This window comes from Pocillopora verrucosa, chromosome 7 (genome assembly GCF_036669915.1).
Source record: "Pocillopora verrucosa isolate sample1 chromosome 7, ASM3666991v2, whole genome shotgun sequence".
NCBI classification, from domain to species: Eukaryota; Metazoa; Cnidaria; class Anthozoa; order Scleractinia; family Pocilloporidae; genus Pocillopora; species Pocillopora verrucosa.
The window spans coordinates 23,843,509-23,863,739 of record NC_089318.1 but is presented as its reverse complement, the minus strand read 5'-3'; the positions used below and the strand labels follow the sequence as shown (position 1 = coordinate 23,863,739).

The 20,231-nt window shown below is 37.7% G+C and overlaps 2 protein-coding genes across 4 annotated transcripts; both read left to right on the top strand.

The window, feature by feature from the left end:
- Positions 1–715: 715 nt before the first annotated feature.
- Positions 716–10,440, top strand: LOC131792159 (UTP--glucose-1-phosphate uridylyltransferase). 3 transcript variants are annotated; one of them, XM_059109534.2, is made up of 14 exons: positions 716–1,009; positions 2,054–2,182; positions 3,045–3,152; positions 3,594–3,776; positions 4,703–4,917; positions 5,114–5,251; positions 5,908–5,992; positions 6,117–6,185; positions 6,949–6,980; positions 7,140–7,236; positions 8,007–8,085; positions 8,229–8,395; positions 8,547–8,651; positions 9,219–10,440. In XM_059109534.2, the coding sequence occupies exons 2-14, from the start codon at positions 2,129–2,131 to the stop codon at positions 9,324–9,326; spliced, it is 1,440 nt and encodes a 479-aa protein (XP_058965517.1). In that variant the 5' UTR covers positions 716–1,009; positions 2,054–2,128; the 3' UTR covers positions 9,327–10,440. The 3 variants fall into 3 exon arrangements, with proteins under 3 accessions (XP_058965517.1, XP_058965515.1, XP_058965516.1); XM_059109532.2 differs by lacking the exon at positions 716–1,009 and adding an exon at positions 1,024–1,163; XM_059109533.2 differs by lacking the exon at positions 716–1,009 and adding an exon at positions 1,848–1,964.
- Positions 10,441–11,428: 988 nt separating this feature from the next.
- On the top strand, positions 11,429–19,810 carry LOC131791998 (BTB/POZ domain-containing protein KCTD3-like). Its single transcript, XM_059109357.2, has 18 exons — positions 11,429–11,562; positions 12,176–12,229; positions 12,835–12,880; positions 13,438–13,511; positions 13,913–13,971; positions 14,356–14,436; positions 15,145–15,312; positions 15,448–15,532; positions 15,624–15,754; positions 16,041–16,109; positions 16,353–16,468; positions 16,825–16,912; positions 17,186–17,302; positions 17,462–17,788; positions 17,916–18,012; positions 18,526–18,658; positions 19,073–19,130; positions 19,360–19,810. Exons 1-18 carry the CDS (start codon positions 11,519–11,521, stop codon positions 19,605–19,607), a joined length of 1,995 nt encoding a protein of 664 aa, XP_058965340.1. The 5' UTR covers positions 11,429–11,518; the 3' UTR covers positions 19,608–19,810.
- Positions 19,811–20,231: the final 421 nt, after the last annotated feature.

Below are 20,231 nucleotides of genomic sequence, written 5' to 3'. Positions count from 1 at the left end.
TAAATTATTTCTGTCAACATACTAAGAAATGCTCGGAAATTACATTGTTGACACGCGATGTTTTCGGTTACTCGAAGGTGAATAGTTCTTGCTAATCACTTCTGAACCAGCCAATCAGGGCGAAGATAAAAAGCACTATTCACTTGTGTGGTACGTAGTATATTATAATGACAAGAGCCCAATATGCCACACGATGAGCGGTCTGTGTCCCAGTTTGGATCTACTTATTACAGCTTGTCAGATATATATTTCTATTTAAATAAAAAAGTACCAGTTTTGGTCGGGGGCTCCTCGTGTAACCGAAAAAAGAGCAGATAGGGAAATACCCTCACCCCACCCGTTCCTCGTCCCCTTCGCCTTCCCTGTTTCCCAACACACACATGCGGACACACTCCTTCATGGCTTCATGGCCCCTTGCCAAACATGAAAGTTGCAAGGAGAATCGCGTTATTATGATCGCGTCGTTCTATTCATGGAATCTTACTCGGATCATCCCTCTATAGCGGGTTCTGAAGGAATCATCTGAACTCACTTTTTGAGGTTTTAATCTCATTCTGAGATTGTTTTAACTGAATTTACCATCAAGGAATACTTCATCACTTATCGTCCGCAGGTAAGCATGAGCAACAGTCCAGCCAGTCGAGGCCCGAATTCATCTTTCATGCCATTTTGACCTTTTTATGTCTGATTTTATCGCAGATCACAATTATCATTTCCCAGATTCTCCTCACAAAGTAGAGGACTTCTCTGGAGTGACCCATCATAGTGTGGTATAAACCTTGGAGTCATCGGAGGCTTTAATGTCATAGGATTTTGCTCATGAGCAAGGTGGTCCGCACTGCTGGAGCCTGAGTCTGTCGCAGTCTCATTAAGCGACCAGGAGTATTGTGATGAAAAGATAGTCCAGCGCAAGTAACCCACATCATTTGATCAGATTTCTCAGACAGAACGCTATCGCGAAATTATAACCCCTGGGTGGAGAAGAGTCCCATTGGAGTCACGTTATCAGGTCACGTCATCTGTTAATATTAACCGTAGTAAATTCCACCCAGGTTTAACTTGGTTTTTCGGATTCAGCCATTGATTGTAAGGAGGAAGCCACCATGGCTTCAAACACAGTAGATAACCTTGACTGTAAAAATGATGTCTGGAAATCATTCAAGGTACCGGAACTTTTAACCTTACGTAACTAAATATTCCAATCGATTTTAGCATACCACGGGTGTAGACAAACAATTATGCAGCTACGAGTTTTCGAGGCCGATCAACGAACTGCTTCTACAGTGAAAGTAGAAACAAACAGTAAGAGTCTCAGCCATGTTTTTGTTTCATTTTGGTCGAGTTATCTAGGGTTGCTGTGATAAATTATCATGGTTGATTAAACTTTCAAAATGCCACGCAGTAAAATAGGCACTACTGTAATATATGTAAACGACGATTACAATGAAAAGCGAAATTTGACTGGATTGTTAGGAGTGTAACTAGAAAGGATCTTGGGTCCCGTTTTGGAGAAAAAATTCTGATTTCATTAACTTATGAGTTGAATTCAATCACCATTAAAATGAAAAGAACTGATCTTTCAAACTGGAGGGAAGCGATTTGTAGATCTGTGTTGAGGCGTATCCCAAGAAATGATACCTATATTTTTAGAAGTGTATTTCTGTAATCCTTCTCCGATATCGTGCGAATGAGTCTCTGCTACAATAAAGTGTCTCTTGTCTTTTTATTACTTTCACTACTAAATACTCTTAAACAAAGAAAGTAATCAAACATGAAATTAAAGCAAATCTATCAATCTATCACGGAATCACGCATTCTATTGTATCTGCTCGTGGGAGTCTGGGATCCAAACAAGTTGTAATTAACTCATGTAGTGGAGAGAGTCTACCTCTACGATAAATATTTTATTTCTTGTATCCTTTGTTAGGGAGTAATTAGCGTCATTGCAACGTAGACATATCATGGTAAGCCGTGAGATGCGATGGACTCGTGTGAATGTTCTTTTTCTGTTGCGAGCAAAGTGGTGACTGTGTTTGATTATTCGTTGTTTCAGACGACATCTTCAGATCAAAAGTCAGACCCTGTGGTCGAGTTCAAAAATCTCGCTCGTAGAGATGCCTTTGAACGAATGGACTCTGAATTGAAGATTTTACTTGAAACAGCACCAGAAGACAAGAAGGAGGTAATGTCTCTCTGAACTGTATTTATAGAGCTTTTAGTGTTGCAAACCACCTTCAAAGTTTTAAATCTAAACACAGCTGTGCAATTCAGAGGTAGTGTAAACACTGACACCGGCTTATCACGGCTTAACATGTAACTGGAGATAATTAATTCTTACCTGTGTCCAAAATGTGAATTAAGGGATGCATAGTCATAAAGATAAACAGCTTATCCCATCAGAGGAACAGAAAGTTTCTCCCGATAATATACCTCGGGTACAAAGACTTCAAAGCCATACCTCAATATTGCCTTACCTTCCAAAGCATTTGTTTTTCGGTGTAAGTTTATTCAAGGTATATATCTTTGATATAGGATGACCTTTGCCTTCGTTGCCTATGATTCGAGAAAGAGAGAAAAGTATGAAAACACACTCACAAGTGGAATATATGTTTGATTTCATCCTAAGATCATTCAATAAAAACAATCCAATTAAGTCTTTGCCATGGTTAATTTATCTACAACTAATTGAGACTGGATCACTGATTTCAGCCAGTTAAAAATGTGCATTTCGTTTAAGACGTTTTGAATCAAGAACGTAATTTTCAGGAACAAAATGTTATCAATCCAGGGTTTTCGTCAAGAAATCCAAAAAGCTAAGGGAAATATTTTCAAGTAACAAGAGGATATTAGTGAATGAATAAATTGTTCAGGTCATTGAAACTTAGCCAAAGAATTCTGCATGGTGGTGGAGGAATATTTCGTCTCTGCCAGTGAGAGGATTCTTGCAGAAAGCCATATAAACAGCTGGTTTACCATAATCCTTTAACACCATCCTCAAAATGTTGGAGACTTTCAAGATGCTGGATTTTTTGTTTGCTTTCTAGGAAGCATTGAAGAATATGAAAGGCTTCAAAGAGTTGTTTGGCAGGTATCTTGAGGAAGAAGGTCCATCAGTACTCTGGGACAAAATCAAACCTCCTCCCGAAGGATCTGTGAGTAGAACATTCATGAACTATCTATACAAAGATTTAGGGATTACATCTAGTTGGTCATGCTTTCTGCTGAGAAGATTCTTGACAACGATATGACAATGATTCTTATGTCTCTGTTTGTAATTGTAAAAAGTGTTGATAAGATGATTTAAGATAACTCCAATATAACACTTCTTGTGGCATCCAATATTTGTTAATAAAAGAGTTGATATTGATATGTCCAACTGATCCAGCACACTGGATGTACATTGTTGTGTATTGGATTATTGAGTCAGTCAGGAGACACTCATTCTTTCATTGCTAAATCTACATTCTGTCTTTATTCAACAATCAACTATCTATAATCCTAGTACAGTCATCCTATTTGATTACAGTGCTTTTACATCACTCAGCAGTAAGACAGTATTTTCTCTAATGTTTATATAACAATCTAACCTTTAGATTGTCATGTATGATGCAATACCAGAGGTTCCAGCTAGCACTTTTAAGGAAGTCCTCAATAAACTTGTGGTGATCAAGCTTAATGGAGGTTTGGGTACAAGTATGGGATGTACTGGACCCAAAAGTCTTATCTCGTTACGTCGGGATTTAACCTTCCTTGACATGAATGTTCAGCAAATTGAGGTAACAAAAATTATGCTTGAAATGAAATGTGACATGCTTTAAAATCAATTATGTTAACCCTTTCACTCCCAAGATCTGAATCATTAGTAATTCTAATAATTCCTTAATTGATATAACTCTTTATTCTCGTCACTTGTTTCCTTGATGTTGTATGGATATTGTATGGAGTTTGTATGGAGAAATTATGTCTTGGTCATTAATGGGAATTACTGGGTTAAGACCACAAATTCTATCGCACTTTTGAGTCAGTTGATGGTGTTTATTTGTGGACTTTTTGAGACTTTCACTCTTGGGAATAATTACTGTTTAGGTTCTCTTTGGAATTTTGAAATTTCAAATTTCAGCAACTGATGAAGTATGAAATGTGAAGCAGCAAGATAAAATAAGAGGACAGAGGGGAAAAATAAGAGTAATGGCTGGCTAGTTTAACACCACAAAAAAATACCATTGCACTTCTTTTCAGAAGTTGTCTTCATCTATCCTAATGATTATGGTGTGTTTACTCAAAATATCAGATCAAGAATGACCTCAGTGGAAAAACATTGGAAAAAGACTTCTTTTCGAGAGGATATCTATTTCAACATAACTTTGCTCTCTACACTATTACATCATAATCTATATTCTGCAAACTGTTCCTTACAATTTCCCTATGGTACACATGGACTTTACACAGATAATTTGTTTCTCAATCAAGAGCTTCTAGGCAATCATTTCCCTTATTCCCATGACACTGATGTTTGATTCAACAGTGACAAGGTTGGGAAAAATTAGATGCTAATCACTTTTAGGAATTAAAGAGCTTAGTGAAAGCACTCCCTGGTTATTTTTTGGTAGTTTCTAGAAAGGAGAGTGACAAAACTCCAAAGGTTTATAAAATCTCTAAGTTTAAGATTTATAATTCATGCCTTTCACCCTTTCTCTTACAGCATTTAAACAACAAGTATGGCTGCTCTGTTCCACTTGTCCTTATGAATTCTTTCAACACACACGAAGAGACTCAGAAGACCTTGAGGAAGTACAAAGCAAATAATGTTCAAATTCACTGCTTTAATCAGAGCCAACATCCCCGCATTGTAAAGGAGTCTCTGCTCCCCTTACCTAGACTCATAGGAGCTCAGAAAAATGAGTCAAATATTGAATGGTAAGTAATATCAGATACATACATTAGATTACAAGTATAGGCAGAGGGAATATGTATCCTAGTGGAGAGTTTTTTGAGGGACTGAAATTCCCAGCAGGTGCTAATTTATACCTTGAAAAAGGTCTTGTTACCTCGAATAAAATTAAACCACAAGTTTCAAATCTGATACATGCACTGTATTTCTTTCCTCAAACAGCTGGTACCCTCCAGGTCATGGCGATATTTATGGCTCATTCTACAACTCTGGTCTTGTCCAAAAATTCATTGATGATGGCAAAGAGTATATATTTGTGTCAAATATTGACAACTTAGGAGCCACTGTAGATGTAAATATCCTTTAACACTGTTGAAAGTTTGCAGAAGTGTGACAACACATTCAAACAGGGAGTATTTTCCTCCTCCCCCTCCTCAATTTTTTGTAGCAGATTTCAAGACTAGACTCTTGGGGGATAAATTGAAATCTGTTTAGAAAAAGGTTCACACTTTTCCCAAACCATTTTGCCTTAACCAAAAAGAACCATGATGCTACGTTTGATGTGACACTCTTACTAGTTTCCCCTGACAAATGGAAGTTGTCCCTCTGTCCAGTCCTCTAGTTCTTCCCTATACTGCCACCGTTTGTCACTAATGAGAATGGCACAGACCAGAAAATTGGCTCTCTGGATTTAAGTCATAACTGATATTTTGCTAGACACACAAGTTTCTAAGGTTATTATTTATGTATAAAGGGGGTATGTTTCTAAAGAAACTGTGGTGCCGCATCAGTGGAAGAGTATAACTGTGTAATTCAGTATTATCAACTGAGTTGATGAGGTAAATTTGCCACTGTTTAGAGTTTCAAAGCTGATATTTCAAGGGTTAAATTACCTTGTTATTGATGTAGGCTTCCTCATAGATATAACTCAACTGTTTTATTCCATGGTTAGCCTCAAGGACTGAAACAGAATTGTGTTGAGAGAAACCAAACTTTCCTTAACCATATTCAGATATTTTAAATTACATGTTAAATCCTTCGCGATCACCAGCTCCTGAGTTTGTCATGGAAGTCACTGATAAAACACGGGCTGATGTAAAGGTAAGGAAAAGCACTCTTAATACTTAAGTCATAAGTGATAATTGCATGAAAAATCCAGAAATCCAGCTATGTATTTTGATGTGCATTTATGGCAAGACTAAGAGAGTAATTTCCATTTTCATAGGGAGGAACCCTCATAGAATATGAAGGAAAACAAAGACTTTTAGAAATTGCACAAGTTCCTAAAGAACATGTAAGTAAAAAGGTCCTTTCTTTTACAATGCACATCACTTAACAATTGATTCATATGTCAGCGTGCATTCATCGAGATATGAAGCACACAGGAAATTTGGAGAGCATGAAAGATGTGTAAGAGTTGCTCAAGGCATAGCCGAGAGCAACTCTAGCTTCTTGAGTGCTCTCCAAACTTCTCAAGTGCTTCATATCTCAACGAACACAAGCTGACGCATGAACCAATTGTTTTATAACATTTTCAACCCGATGGAAAATTTTTTTTCTTGAGGGATTTGTTTGCTGACGTCATGAGCGTGCACAATAGGAATATGAAGCATGATCATGCAATTGGATTTGATTACACAAATTTACCAACCATGTTATAATTGTCAAATTGTTGAAATAAGTGGCATATTTCTTTTGTGGTATGTTTGCACACAGAGAGCAGAAACATTTATGCCATGTTACTTTGTAAATTATCTTAGCCCTTAAAAAATCTAAAGGAACCATCAAGAATTAGATTTTAAAAAATCTTAGTAATGAGGGTATGATCTTCAGGGTAAACTGTATATTTGAATTAAGTTAAATGGTCTGAAAATTTCAGGAGTTTAACAGGATATGTTGTGGTCAATCTGATGCTTAAGCCAACTGAGATATAAAGTCACTGTTGTTGGAATTAGGTTCCCTCTGGGCCCAACTTTTCTTCTGGAAGACGGAGGTAGTAAATGTATCTAAGAATAAATCCCAAGTTGATGTGATTAAATGAAAATCTATTTTTTTAGGTTGATGAGTTCAAATCAGTTAACAAATTCAGGTATGTTCCATTCATTCTATGGCTAATTCTTGTCCAAACAAATTCTGGGGAGAGGAAAAAATAGTTGTTAAAGTGGTTTAAAGATACTATGTGTTTCTGCAATAGATTAAAAATCAAGTGTTATTTATTCAAGTGGTACTTTTGTTTTTTTGTGGTTAGAATTTTCAACACCAACAACTTGTGGATGAAGTTGACTGCAATTAAGAGGCTTGTTGAGGAAGACAAGATGCACATGGAAGTTATTATCAACAACAAGGTGTAGATCTACTTAGATATGATTCAGTTATTCAAACTAGCCTGTTTAATAGGTTTTAAAACTTGGAAAAGTATCATTTGTGAGGATCTGGCAGTCTTTGCTAATGCTTTGATCATTCTCAAAAAAAGAATAAGCACCCTGCCCACAATAAGTGCTGCACCTTGTTCCAAATAAGTGCCCTCCCTGTAGTTAACCAAAGTAAATAAGCCCCCTGGGCACAAAATTGAATCATTACAGTAAGCATTGTTTATGTCAAGAGTGAGTGAGGGACTGGCCACTATTTATCACCCAGGGGGGTGTTGGGGAGGGGAGGTTGGAGGATTTTGGACATGTCACAATAATATTTAACTAACCCCCCACTCCCCTCCCCCATAAATAAGCCTCTTTAGTAGTCTAATGATTCCATTTCATCAGTAGTCAACTTTCTATTGTTCTCCCTTTAAACTCAGTTAGAGACGACTGATTCCCCCTATGTTCCCCTTGAAAACCACGTGATCACCCCAGAGGTGCTACGTTGTAGATGGTCTGCATGGGAAGTCAAACGAGAAAAGAAACTCGTTTTTTCTCTAATTTTCGTCATATTTGTACCAATTAATTTCGAGGTCGAAACTTCCGAACAGTCGTTGAATTCTGGAATGGGGATGGAGAGTGCTTGTCGCTCTTGGAGGTTTCAGTCAACTTTAAAGCAATTGCAAGACAGAAAACAATTTATCAGTCAATTTATGACATCTAAAGTCAATTTATTTCATGCTATCTCTCTGCCCTTCTAGACCCTTGATAATGGAATGCGTATCATTCAATTGGAGACAGCTGTGGGTGCTGCTATGAAAAACTTTGAAGGAGCTCATGGTAAGAGTGAAGGGTGGTGTAGGGTAATTTTTGTCAATTCCACTCCCCCCCACTCCTTCCCGCTAATAGAATACTAAGCGAATCACAAGCTCATTATTTATTTCTTTGGTTAAACCTGCTTCGTCCTCTCTCTGCCTGTATAGGTATTAATGTACCACGTAGACGTTTCCTCCCAGTCAAGACTTGTTCAGATCTACTGCTGGTGATGTCGAACCTGTATGACATGAAGCACGGTCGACTCGAGATGAGTCCGCTGAGACAGTTTCCGTCTGTGCCCATAGTGCAGCTCAGTGGTGGTTATTTTAAAAAGGTGCGTGGACAGAAGTTTATATTAGAGCTTGTCTCCGTCTGCATTTTTTAAATCATGGAATACATGCCGCTATCATTTCGTTGTCTTTCTTTTTTGTAGTCAATTTCAGCAAAGTTTCTGTCATTATTTAATTTTATTTTTTTATCAATAGGTGAAGGATTTCTTGAATCGTTTTGAGACCATTCCCGATTTAATTGAACTGGATCATTTGACAGTGTCTGGTGACGTCACGTTTGGCAAAGGAGTGTCTTTGAAGGTAGGTCGTCACACATGGAAGGATGGTCTTCACAATGTGTGCCAAATTGTTAAATTCAAGAGTTAGTTTGTACAAATTTCCGTACATCGCTCAGTCAACCTATCGTAAATTCCATGTTGCAAGGCAAACATTTGAATGGATCTGATTGCACCCGTAATTTGCGAGCATTTGCACAGTATTCTCTTGAAAATTATTGCTACCATCTTTGATTGTTACGGCAGTGGAAGGCAGGGGAGGAAAATATATTTTTAACAATGGGGTGAGCCACGATCAAAAAAAAAAAGAGAGAGAGAGAGGAGAGGGGGTGTGGCAGTGAAGTCTCCTCGACTTCTCTCCCCCCACCCCCTCCACCCCCGCCCTCATCCTTTCCACTGCAACTCTCCCCTCCCCTCCTCATCCCTTCCACTCCAACTCTAAATCAATAATGGCCTTTTGGATATACAGTCGCAAGCTTGCAAGGCCAATGCGCCCTAAAAAGACGCCTGCATGACAGGCTTGATTTTGCCTGATGATTTTGTGGTGTTTTATTTCGTTTTTTTCTTTTTTTTTCTTTTGTCATTTTAACAGGGAACAGTTATAATCATAGCCAATCATGGGGAAAGGATTGATATTCCTTCAGGTTCACTTTTAGAAAACAAGATTGTTTCTGGAAATCTGAGAATTTTACAGCATTAACAAACAGGAAAAAAGCTTATTACGTATTTTATCAGTTACCGATAATGTTGACTGTGATTTTTCTCGTTATATTAATCGTAAAAAATATTTAGCCTGTGTTTAACTGTCAGTTGGAGTAAACGAGCGAGAAAATGAGCGCGCGAAAAATGGCCAGCAAGCTGATGCGACGGTGGTGTTGTCAGGGAAACGACTGTGTTGCAGTTTTTTCGCGCGCCCTATTTTTCGCTCGTCTCCAATGAGCCTGGGATAGACTGAAAAATATTTCGTCTGACTCGTGACGCTACAGGTGCGATTGCGTGATGCCGTGTTAGGAGTAACGTTTTCTGCACTGTGTTATGAAGTGTCGTTTGTAATTGTTAGTCAGTGTCTAGTTCACGTAATAATGGGTAAATATTGATTGTAGCAGTTTATTTAAGGTTTCTAGAAACTGTTGTAAAACAACATATGACCAAAATATCGAGTGCATGGACGTTTTCAACATTACCTTTAAATATCCTTTCAAGGCGGGTTATGATACGGAGTAACACTAGTTATTACAGTGATCAGGGCAATCATAGTTGCTTCATTTAAGTACCTTCAACACTTGCTAGTTTGCATGCCTAGCGGTGATCTGCTCTAATTTTTTCCACCTTTTCCAAACAGCGACAAGATTCAGAACAAGATCACGAACAACATTCCTGTTTCTTTTTTTACCTCGATATCAAGTCAAGCTCGTTAGTTTTGACCCTTAAAAACCATGACACAAGGAGAGGACAAAATTTGCTTTTTGAGGAAAAATTATTACTTAAACTGTAGCTGTTGCATGAAGCCCATTCCCTCTCATTTCACCTCATGTCCTCAATACATTTAGAGAATGAGGCAGAATTTGGCGAGAATTTCACCCTTTCTGTACGTATCTCCGGTCGACAACTTTCTCTCGATTAAAGCTTACATCGGCAAAATCTTGGGACCTTGAATGTACATGGAAATCACATAAATTGTGAACAAATTTCCTACAAATGGTAGTAGTGATAATATATTTAAGCACACTACTTTATTTCTCTGCTTTTGAGAAGATGGAGGCAAGTACTTAGCTCGGAATTTGGGAATACAATAAAGTTTATAAGTTCATGTACATCGATTTTTTACTTTGTTTTCTTCATTGAAATTTGACCCATGTGTTCCTTCTTTACACATAATCATCCTTTAAAATCTCCCCTCTTGAGGATCAGAAAGCCAGTTCGTTTTCGCGTAAGGTCCATTGTAATGCTCGATATAATTTCAGTCCTTGTTACAGCATTTCTTGTTAATCCTGGGCTGGGCCACGCTCGATTGGCTCGAGTACCCTCTTTTTCTCAGTTCCAGTCTTCGAACCCTCTCCCTTTCTCTTTCCCCCATCCCTCCCCTGGCACGGGCACAGTATGCACAGAGAAACCAATGGGGCGCCAGAGGCATATGCGCCTTGCGCCTCAGAGGGTCCGGAGGCACAGCCACACCAGAAAAGAAAAGCTTCTTAATAATTCCAACTCAAGTGGAAGCTACTCACCTAAGGAATCACAAAGGTATTGCTTTAAACATTGATCAAGTAAGAGTGTATGTTTTGAAAGTAACTCTTTTACACTAACACATTATACAAGAAGGTGACGTGAAGATAGAAAGGTACAATATTAATCGGGGAATACTGCTTGATTTAAAACCAATTTTTCTCAGAGACCACACTTGAGAGAGAGAGAATTGATACTGAAATCTTGATAGTTTAGGCGTTAAAAATGTTCAAATTTGATTGATACGGAAACATATTTGAAACTTCAAAGTGCAATCACGGTAAATTTACCGCTGTTCTGGCAAGTTTTCGCGGTAATTGCCTTTGTTACAAAATTTACAAAGGCAACTTAGAATATCACTAATGATTGAAAGAAAATGAAACGAGAGCGAACGAGACTATTTTTTTCTAGGAATTTGTTTTCATACATTGATCTTGGTCTTCCGTAAGAGTAATATTCCTGTCTTACTCAGCAAAATGTTGTGACTTTTTATATACGAACCTCCCAGAAAAGTCTATTACGTCACTGTCGAGGACTTTAAACTGACCAATACGAGCACACTTTTTTTGTATACATAAACGGCCGCCATCTTGGTAAACATACAGACAGGTGAAATGATGGAGGGATTTTGACAACTGGAAAACTTTCCCTGAAAACACTTGGTGGGAAATGAGCTTGGGAGAAATTGTCACCCTCAATGTTGGTGGAAGAAAGTATGTGTAATTCGCTGCAATTTTTTATTTTATTGTTGTTTTAAAATAGGCAAAGAACCTTTGGTAATGATAAGGGTTGTTACTTTGCGTGTTGCTATACGTCAAACCCCCTATTTTGCTTTAGAGTGGTACTTTTATGCAATAGAGACGAAACCGTTTTTGTACAAACAAAATTAACCATGAAATTATCAGTAATCAGTGGAAATTGAGCTCATAAAGCTTCAAGCTGGTAGACAATTGGAATTGTACAGAAAAATATGAAATGTCTTTTTCAAAATAATTTCTCGATTGATAGGAGCTGAACTAATTTATGGAAGGTAAAGGTTACGTTCTAGGTCTTCCTAATTAATTTATTTCCTACCAGAAATTTGAAATCAAACCAATACTAGGCTAGTTTGTTTCCACGCTAACAGCCTGGAGTATAAGACCTGAATAAAGATAATTTTGAATTAACACTTACAATATCAGCCATCTTATTAATCCAAAGAACCTTTACTACCGTCTTCAGTTTACGTATATAATTTTGGTGAATCGACTCGTCGCTGACTGATTGTAATTTGTAATGATTATACTTTTTTTCATATTAATTCTGAAACATGTTGAACTTCTGCAGATTCTCGACTTCTAAGCAGACACTGACGTGGATTCCAGACTCATTTTTCTCTAGGTAATAAAAATGTTTAATTTCAATTAATGGGAAGTGTACAGAGGTGCACGGCTACGAAAGACTTTGTTCTCTCTACAAATGTTCGTATTGACTTACTTACATCATATTGGAAAGGTGAATCCCAGCCATATGACCTGCTGATAACTTTATTTATGACAGAAATTGATAGACCTGCTCTAAAATGACAAGAAGTTCAAAAGCTTTCTTTTTTAGAAGCCTCATTTATACAACTCCCACATTTAGATGACTACATTTTAAGTCCATGATGGGATAATGGTCCTGCTAACTCTGCTATGTAGCTGTTTCCCTTCTTGGAATTGGAAACTTGGAAGGTGTTGCTAAAATTAGCCAACATGTCACAATGGTTAAGCTTTAATGTGGGCTTTATTACAGTGCCATAATTATCTAATGTCACAAGTATGTTAAAATAGAAGTATAAATGGAACTTTCTATTCATGACAAATATTTTTGACCATTTATAATAAAGAATTAACAATGAATAACATCAGTTATTACAAAACTGAATTTGAATTGTTGTTTGGTCATTTTGTAATATTGTAAGCTGTTAGTTCCAGATGTTGACCATTCATTATTTTTCTTTTTAGTTTACTAAGTGGGCGAATTTCATCTCTAAGAGATGAAACAGGAGCGGTAAGTGCTGTGGCCTTGTAATTGTAATTTCAACAATCAAAATCCTAATCATTGTGGAGATGCCAACCATACCATTTGCTAGGACTCTGCTCAATGTCAACCTACAACATAAATAACTTTAAACAATTGACTCACTGGGAATGTGGTTTATAAATTTGGAACACACTGCTCATGTCACACACTGTGACTATTTTTATGTGTTCACAAACAAACCAGATCAAAATCAAAGATATAACTTTGCCAATTGATTGAAACTGACCAATTGTAGCTGACATACTTTATGAGTCTTCTTACCTATAACATTTAGAATAGTCTCTCCTATCAGTGCTCAGGAGTCACTCTTTAAACACTTGACTGGACCATCATAATACCAAGTTAACTGTTACTCTCAGCTGAGTCCAAACCATGTACTGTGCTACTAAACAAATTGCCAGCTACATTTCTTTAATCATATGGTACTTGAAACTTCTCTTCACTCCCACCATTTGTCTATCTGTCTTACAGTGTTAGAGCTCATGAAAGGTCCATACTAATTATTGTCACTCTTTCAAAAATAGATATTTATTGACAGAGATCCAGAAGCCTTTGTTCCCATATTGAATTTTCTAAGAACCAAAGAACTTGATGCAAGGTATTGTATTTTCAATACAATTTCATTCATTATGTCCATGTAAGATCTGGGAAACAAACCCCATTTGCACAAAAAATAATTTAAAAAATGTATCAAATGTAGACGAAGAAAGTAAGTATTTTGGAAAGTTTTCTCATGTTGAACCATTTTTGTTTTTATTTCATGCTGTGAAATATCAGTAGTGGATTTCAGAGTTGAAACTCTGGGTTTAACTTTGTTTATGATTTGCAGATCTTCTTTGACAGAACTAGCTGATTGTTTAAAATAATGGACTCTGCCATTCTTGTTGAAAATAATTAATAAAAATTGTAGAAAGAAATGGTTTATATTACTTGCAAATTAACCTGTGAAGCATTTAAGAACAAACAAATATATTAAACTAAATATTTTTTGCTTTACAGAGGGTTAGACTTAAGGGTAATCAAACATGAAGCTGAGTTTTATGGGATCACTCCTCTAGGTAAGATTGAATAAATTAATGACATTTCAACCATAGACTGGGTTAAATAATTTGTTAAATCATCCAACAATGAGGTTAATCAATTAGACTTGAAAGGTAAAAATTTATCCTTGATATTATTTGTGGTTTATATGCATACCAAGTAGAATTAAAAGATTGTGTTCTTAGAATGATCTCCGGTGACCTGAGGTCTGTGGTCAAAGAATCTGAGCTTTTATCAATAACACAAACTTTCATAAGTCATGTAAAGAAAAGTTTAATTAAAGTAGGTCACCCATGGCATCTAGGCTCTGCCAGAGCATGGGCTTGAATTGTATGTTTTACACCAAGTGATGCAAGATACAACTTTTGAATTCATTTTCATTTGGTTCATTTGTTTTGCAGCCAAGAGGCTAGCCTTATGTGAAGAGGTATCCAATTCCAAATGTGGCAATGTGTTGTTCCATGGATATCTCAACACTCCAGGTAATGGGATTGTCAATTAATTCCCTGGGTGCCCATCAACAAATATCTGGCATATGGTCAAGCTATAAACCAGATAAATTACTTGCTGACAAATTGGTACAATGATATATGATCTGGGAATACATATTTTGGGAATGTATAATATCTGGTGTTCACAGCTCTCTGAGTTTGACAGTAGATTTATAACAGTGGGACTGTAAGCCATTCTGAAAATGATATGTATTCTAAACCTTTTGTTTTTGTTGCATGAAGTTTGCAAAGAGTTCCAGCTGGGTGGCTTCCACTAATTTTTTGTTGTAAAATTACAAAAAGTAAACTTTTTATGTTTATTGCATTTGCAATAATTTGTAAGGAGGTTGTTTGTAACAAGCACTGTAAGACACTGTGAGAGCAAATTACAGGCAGTGTGTGAATTATGCTGCATTTCCTTGTGCTATATTTGGTACTTCTTCAGTATTTTTGCAGTGAAGGCCTCATTACCGACAATAGTGGGAAAGATGGAGTACCAATAACTTGGCAGAAATAAAAAAAATACAAGCATATACTAAGATAACACATCATGAAAATAAGAGTTTAAAACAAGTGTTTCCATGGCTAATCAGGGGAAGGATAAGCGTGAAGATTGCTGAAATGATGAGGTGTTGCTATGACATACTTGTGCAGTTCAGATGAAAAGTGTTTTCACATTTTAAACAATATACTTTTCAGAGTTTCCAGCTCCTCCTGTGTCAAGGCACTCATCATCAGCTGCCCTCACAAGGAGAAGCTCTACATCAACTGTAATAAGCACCTCTCGTTATGAACCTGACACTGCAAGCTACCGAGATGTTGGTGTCAGAGAAGTCCCTGATGATAATGAAGGTGCTGTTGTTATGGGTGAGTGTCTTTTTAAATAGGAAGGTTGTTACAACAGACTGCAGATGAGCTTTGCCAGGCATTATTGAAATGATGGCGTTAATGATTGTCAGTGTTTTGTTTTACAAAGTCATGTATTTATGATTCCCTTCACAGATGTAGACCCAAGGAAAGTGTTGATGGTGATAGGACACCACAGTTTTGTTGCCGTAGCTTTTGCACATTCTGTTTTTTGTTACCGGTGAGTGGCCTGAAGGTTCCTTCTCATGTTGTCAAAAGGCTGCTCTTTGCTTTACTAATTGTGCCTCTGTTTTTTTGTTTCTTTGTTTTAGATCCAAAGATTCAGTTGGCTGGGAGCTTATTTTCTCTACTCCTTATCTGCATAACACTGTGGAAAGAATGGCTTTGAATGCAAAGGTGTCATCCAGTTCTTTTGGAGACAAAATGCTGGCAGTTTCATCAGGTTGGTTTATTAAAACGTTTTAAGGGTGTTGAGGGACACATAATCAACTCAACATTACTTCAAGATTAAGGAAGATTTAACAAATTTATAACAAGCAGGGACAAAGAAAAACCTGAGTCTCCTGTGGGTTTCTAACCTCAGCTAATTGTACTGGATACTCTACCAACTGAGTTAAGTGTAATAGGCACACTTTCATGAGACCTCACAGGTTTGATGAGAGCGTAAGTGTTTTGAACTGACCTAGTATTAAGTTGTATAACTGGAACCAACTAACTTTGCATTTCAGAGGGTAGAATTCGGTTATGGAGCTTTAACACAACTGACCACACTCAAGATGTTGTGAAATTTGAAATTGGTGAGTTGTTCATTGCATCTTGTGGTTGCTTCTACAGTGCATTTATATCAATAATAAGGTCTTTGTGGCTGTTCATAATAAGTGTGATTGCTTTTTCCAGTCTGTGGCAGAGTCCAGCATTTCAGATTAAAAAAAATTCCATCTGTTAAAAAGGTCATCGTAATAACAGCTATAATTGTTGTATATTTGACACTCTGGTTTAAGCAATATAAGAAATATGGTTTTGCTTTCTGTTGGGGACAGGGACCTTTGATCTTGGTGTCACTGTAGATGCTCTGTTTTTCATTGGAAGCCAACTTGTAGCCACAAGCCACACAGGAAAAATTGGGGTGTGGAATTCAATGACACAACATTGGCAGGTATGAAACAATATCTGATCATAACAGGGTAATTTAGTTGATGACGTAAATTGGCCACCGTAAAGGGTTTAAAAGCTGACGTTTCGAGCGTAAGCATTTCGTCAGAGCGATTGGCGAATTGGTTATTGGCAATCGCTGTGATGAAGGGCTAACGCTCGAGAAGTCAGCTTTTTAACTCTTTAAATTCGGTTCCCACCGACGCAGCACCACAGTTTCCATTGAAACACACCCCCTTTATTCATATGATCATGTCAGCTTCTTAGTTACTGTGATACTAAATCCTTCTCTGTAGTAGTATTCCTGCATCTTCTTGAACTCTGTTGTAACGTTTTTTTATCCTTACTGTCTTTGTTTAGATCCAAGAAGTGACGCCGATTTCCAGCTATGACACCGCTGGTTCCTTCCTTCTTCTTGGCTGTACAAATGGCTCTATTTATTACATTGGTACGTTGTAAGTTATTTTCACTTGGTCGCAAGCACTTTTATAGCTCCAAGTAAACTCTGACTCCGTCTTTAGTGGAATACAGCCATATAAAACAAAAAGGAAATACAGATCAACAATTTTTTTTTCCCGAATTCGTTTACAAATCCAACTCGGTATTACCAACATTAACCTCATACAAGAATAGGGAGCCAGAGATGCGCGAAGCACATGGTTGCATCAATTAACTCGTTTCGTTCTCCCTTATCTTAGGCAATATGTTGTTTGCTTCACAGATATGCAAAAGTTTCCACTGAGAATGAAGGATAACGACCTTCTGGTTACAGAGCTGTATAAAGATCCTAATGAAGACATGGTGACTGCACTCAGTGTGTATTTAACACCCAAGACATGTGAGTGAATATCCATGAGATTTGTCCTGGAACCTTGTGTCTGCAAATAGAAATATAGGACAAAGTCCTGTTTTTTTTTTTTACTTTTTTTGTTAAATATTAACTAAAAAATAGTTGTTACCAACTGAAAATCTTTGCTTCATATCGTTTGTGTGTCAGGTTTAAGTGGTAACTGGATTGAGATCGCATACGGTACAAGCTCGGGAACGGTACGAGTGATCGTTCAACATCCCGAGACAGTAGGCCACGGACCACAGCTCTTCCAGACATTCATGGTACATCGGAACCCAGTTATAAAAGTCATGCTAAGTGAGAAAAACCTTGTCTCCATTTGCTCCGAGTATAACCATGTGCGCTCGTGGAACGTGACGCGTTTTCGGGGCATGATCTCCACGCAACCAGGTTCCACGCCCCTCGCATCTTTTAACGTAGTTTCTCTCGAGGCGCAGGACGCTCATCCAAGTTCCTTAGCTGGTAATGGCATCGGTGAGTGGGAATCTCATCACCTGAATTTTCGTCTGCCATGTTTTGGAGAAAGACGGTTTCTAAAGTCGGTTTTTTTACGAGTTTTTCTCGCAAAAATTGCATTTTTTTTCTCTTTTTTTGTTTCTAGGCCCCTTCGGCGAGCGTGATGATCAACAAGTGTTCATTCAGAAGCTCGTACCTGACACCGATCACGTGATTGTGCGTTTCTCCTCCACAGGAAAAAGGTAACAAATCTGAGTTGAAATCTATAAATCAATCTAAGCCCACCTCCTCCCTACTCATGGTGCCATATCTAGCTACGCCAGATTTGAAATATTAAACCAGGTGGTCTTTGTACTTTGAAGGAATGAGCTCAGGTAAAGTGATGTTGTCGCTTGAAGTTTCTTGTGTGAAAAAGAACAATCATTTGAGAATTGCCTCGGAACACACGATATTAACAAGAGTATCCAGGCTACTGGCTGAGTGGAAAATAAAAACTTAAAAAATGAAAAATTGTAATCCAGAGGTGATTAGCGTCAATCCAGGGTTAGCCAAACATGCTCTCCCTTTTTTTTGTGGCTAGAAGTTGAAATTAGGAATTTTACACTAACTCTGGTTTCGCTTATTCAAACAACCTGACCCAGAATCGTCAACACTGGATGGTACTGTCAGTTAAGAAACAACTAGGCTGAGACCTACAGGATAAAAATAGCGTACTTTGAGGAGGTTTTATTTATGCGGTTGTTTTTGTTTTACAGGGTCTGTACGATACGTTCAGTGGACGGCAGCAACATCACTTCATATTGTGTACATGAATGTGATGCTTCTAGTCGAATGGGATCCAGACCCCGGCGGTTCCTGATAACAGGACATTCGAACGGATGTATACAAGTAAGAAATTATGAAATAAATGCAGAGTGATTCTTCTCTGTGCTTAAATGGGTTTGAAATCATAACAAAGGATATTTCATCGCAACAAGAACTTAAACCAAGACATGTTCGAACTTTTGACTTTGGCTTGGAGGATGTTTTGAACAAGAACCAACTGTAGGGGAATGGAGTGTTAAAGGAAAAAAAAGGCTAAGAAGTTTTGACGCTCAGAAAAACGCTGATGAAATATAGTATCCCTGGATCTTTTAGAAATTTATTTTCATATTCATGGTTCTTACTTAAACCACTTTGCTTAGAGAATATTTCGAATGGCCAGTTGCCTGACGTGGCTGTGAAACTGGGTAATCTTAGCTGAGATTTACGGAAATATTCGAGGAAATTAGATTAATGCGATCTATTTTTGCGATGATTTAGATGTGGGACTTGACAACTGCTTTAGAAATTGCAACCAAAACCACAGGAGAAAACTCAGGTGAGCGATTCTAATAAGGGACCAGAAAATCTTAGTTAATAAAACCTTTTTGAGAATATCTTTGGTATGAGGACACAAACTTAAGACCTCTTAAGGGATTCGAACATAAAATATGCACTCACAGCTAGGATATATTCAGAGTTGCCAAGTACCATTTGTTCGCTCTACTGAACCAACATAGAGCGTTAAAACTGCGCGTAACTTATTTTGTTACATTCGTTTTTCACAGCCGAACGCGACGATATTGGCAATGTCACGCAAGGCGAACTGTTAAGAACATTAGAGCAATGTGACCTCAGTGCTTCACGCTGTACCACTCCCTCCATGTCGCCTGCCACGTCACTCCTGCACACAAATCTCACGGGCTCACGACTAAAGCTTTCTTACTCATGGCCCAGTTTGGGCGAAGATGACCGCGAGGAGGCTGAAGGCAGTGGTGGAAAGTCCAAGTACGGAATTCTAGTGTCGCAATGTTAAAATGTTGGATGTATTGAAAACACCTTACAAATAATTGGGAATATTAACATAATTTACAGCCAGAACAGGCTCTAAACATAAAGTACGGAATATTTGAACCTGACACCTTTGTATTCGATTTTTTTTTTCAATGGCTAGACGCTGAATTCATTAATTGTTCAAAGACTCAAACACGATTGGAATAAAATTTTCCCTTTCCTCGGTTACCGCTTCGGTTATCGCTCAATTGGTCGTCGCCCCGTGCTTAAAAGAATCCGTCAATTCTTAGTTAAATGGCATTAAAGAGGTAAGTAGTAAGGTAATCGACCTTGATCACACCGAAGTTAAGTTTTGTTTGTGGGAATCACCACCTGACTTTACTTATTGCTGTCACCCCTACTAATTCTCACGGTAGCAAAAATCACTTTCCATGTAGTTAACTACCATGTCAACCAAAACCTTGTTTTAAATGCGAAGGAATAATATTCCACGACTGGCTTTCTGTTTCGACAACTAATGCCAGTAACTCTCTTGGACATATTTGAAAATTTCCATCACTAATGAAAAGGTTATGTTTAACACTTTAACTCCCAAGATCTGATAAGTTATCTCCTTCAAAGTGTAATAGTGTTGTCAATTTGGTGT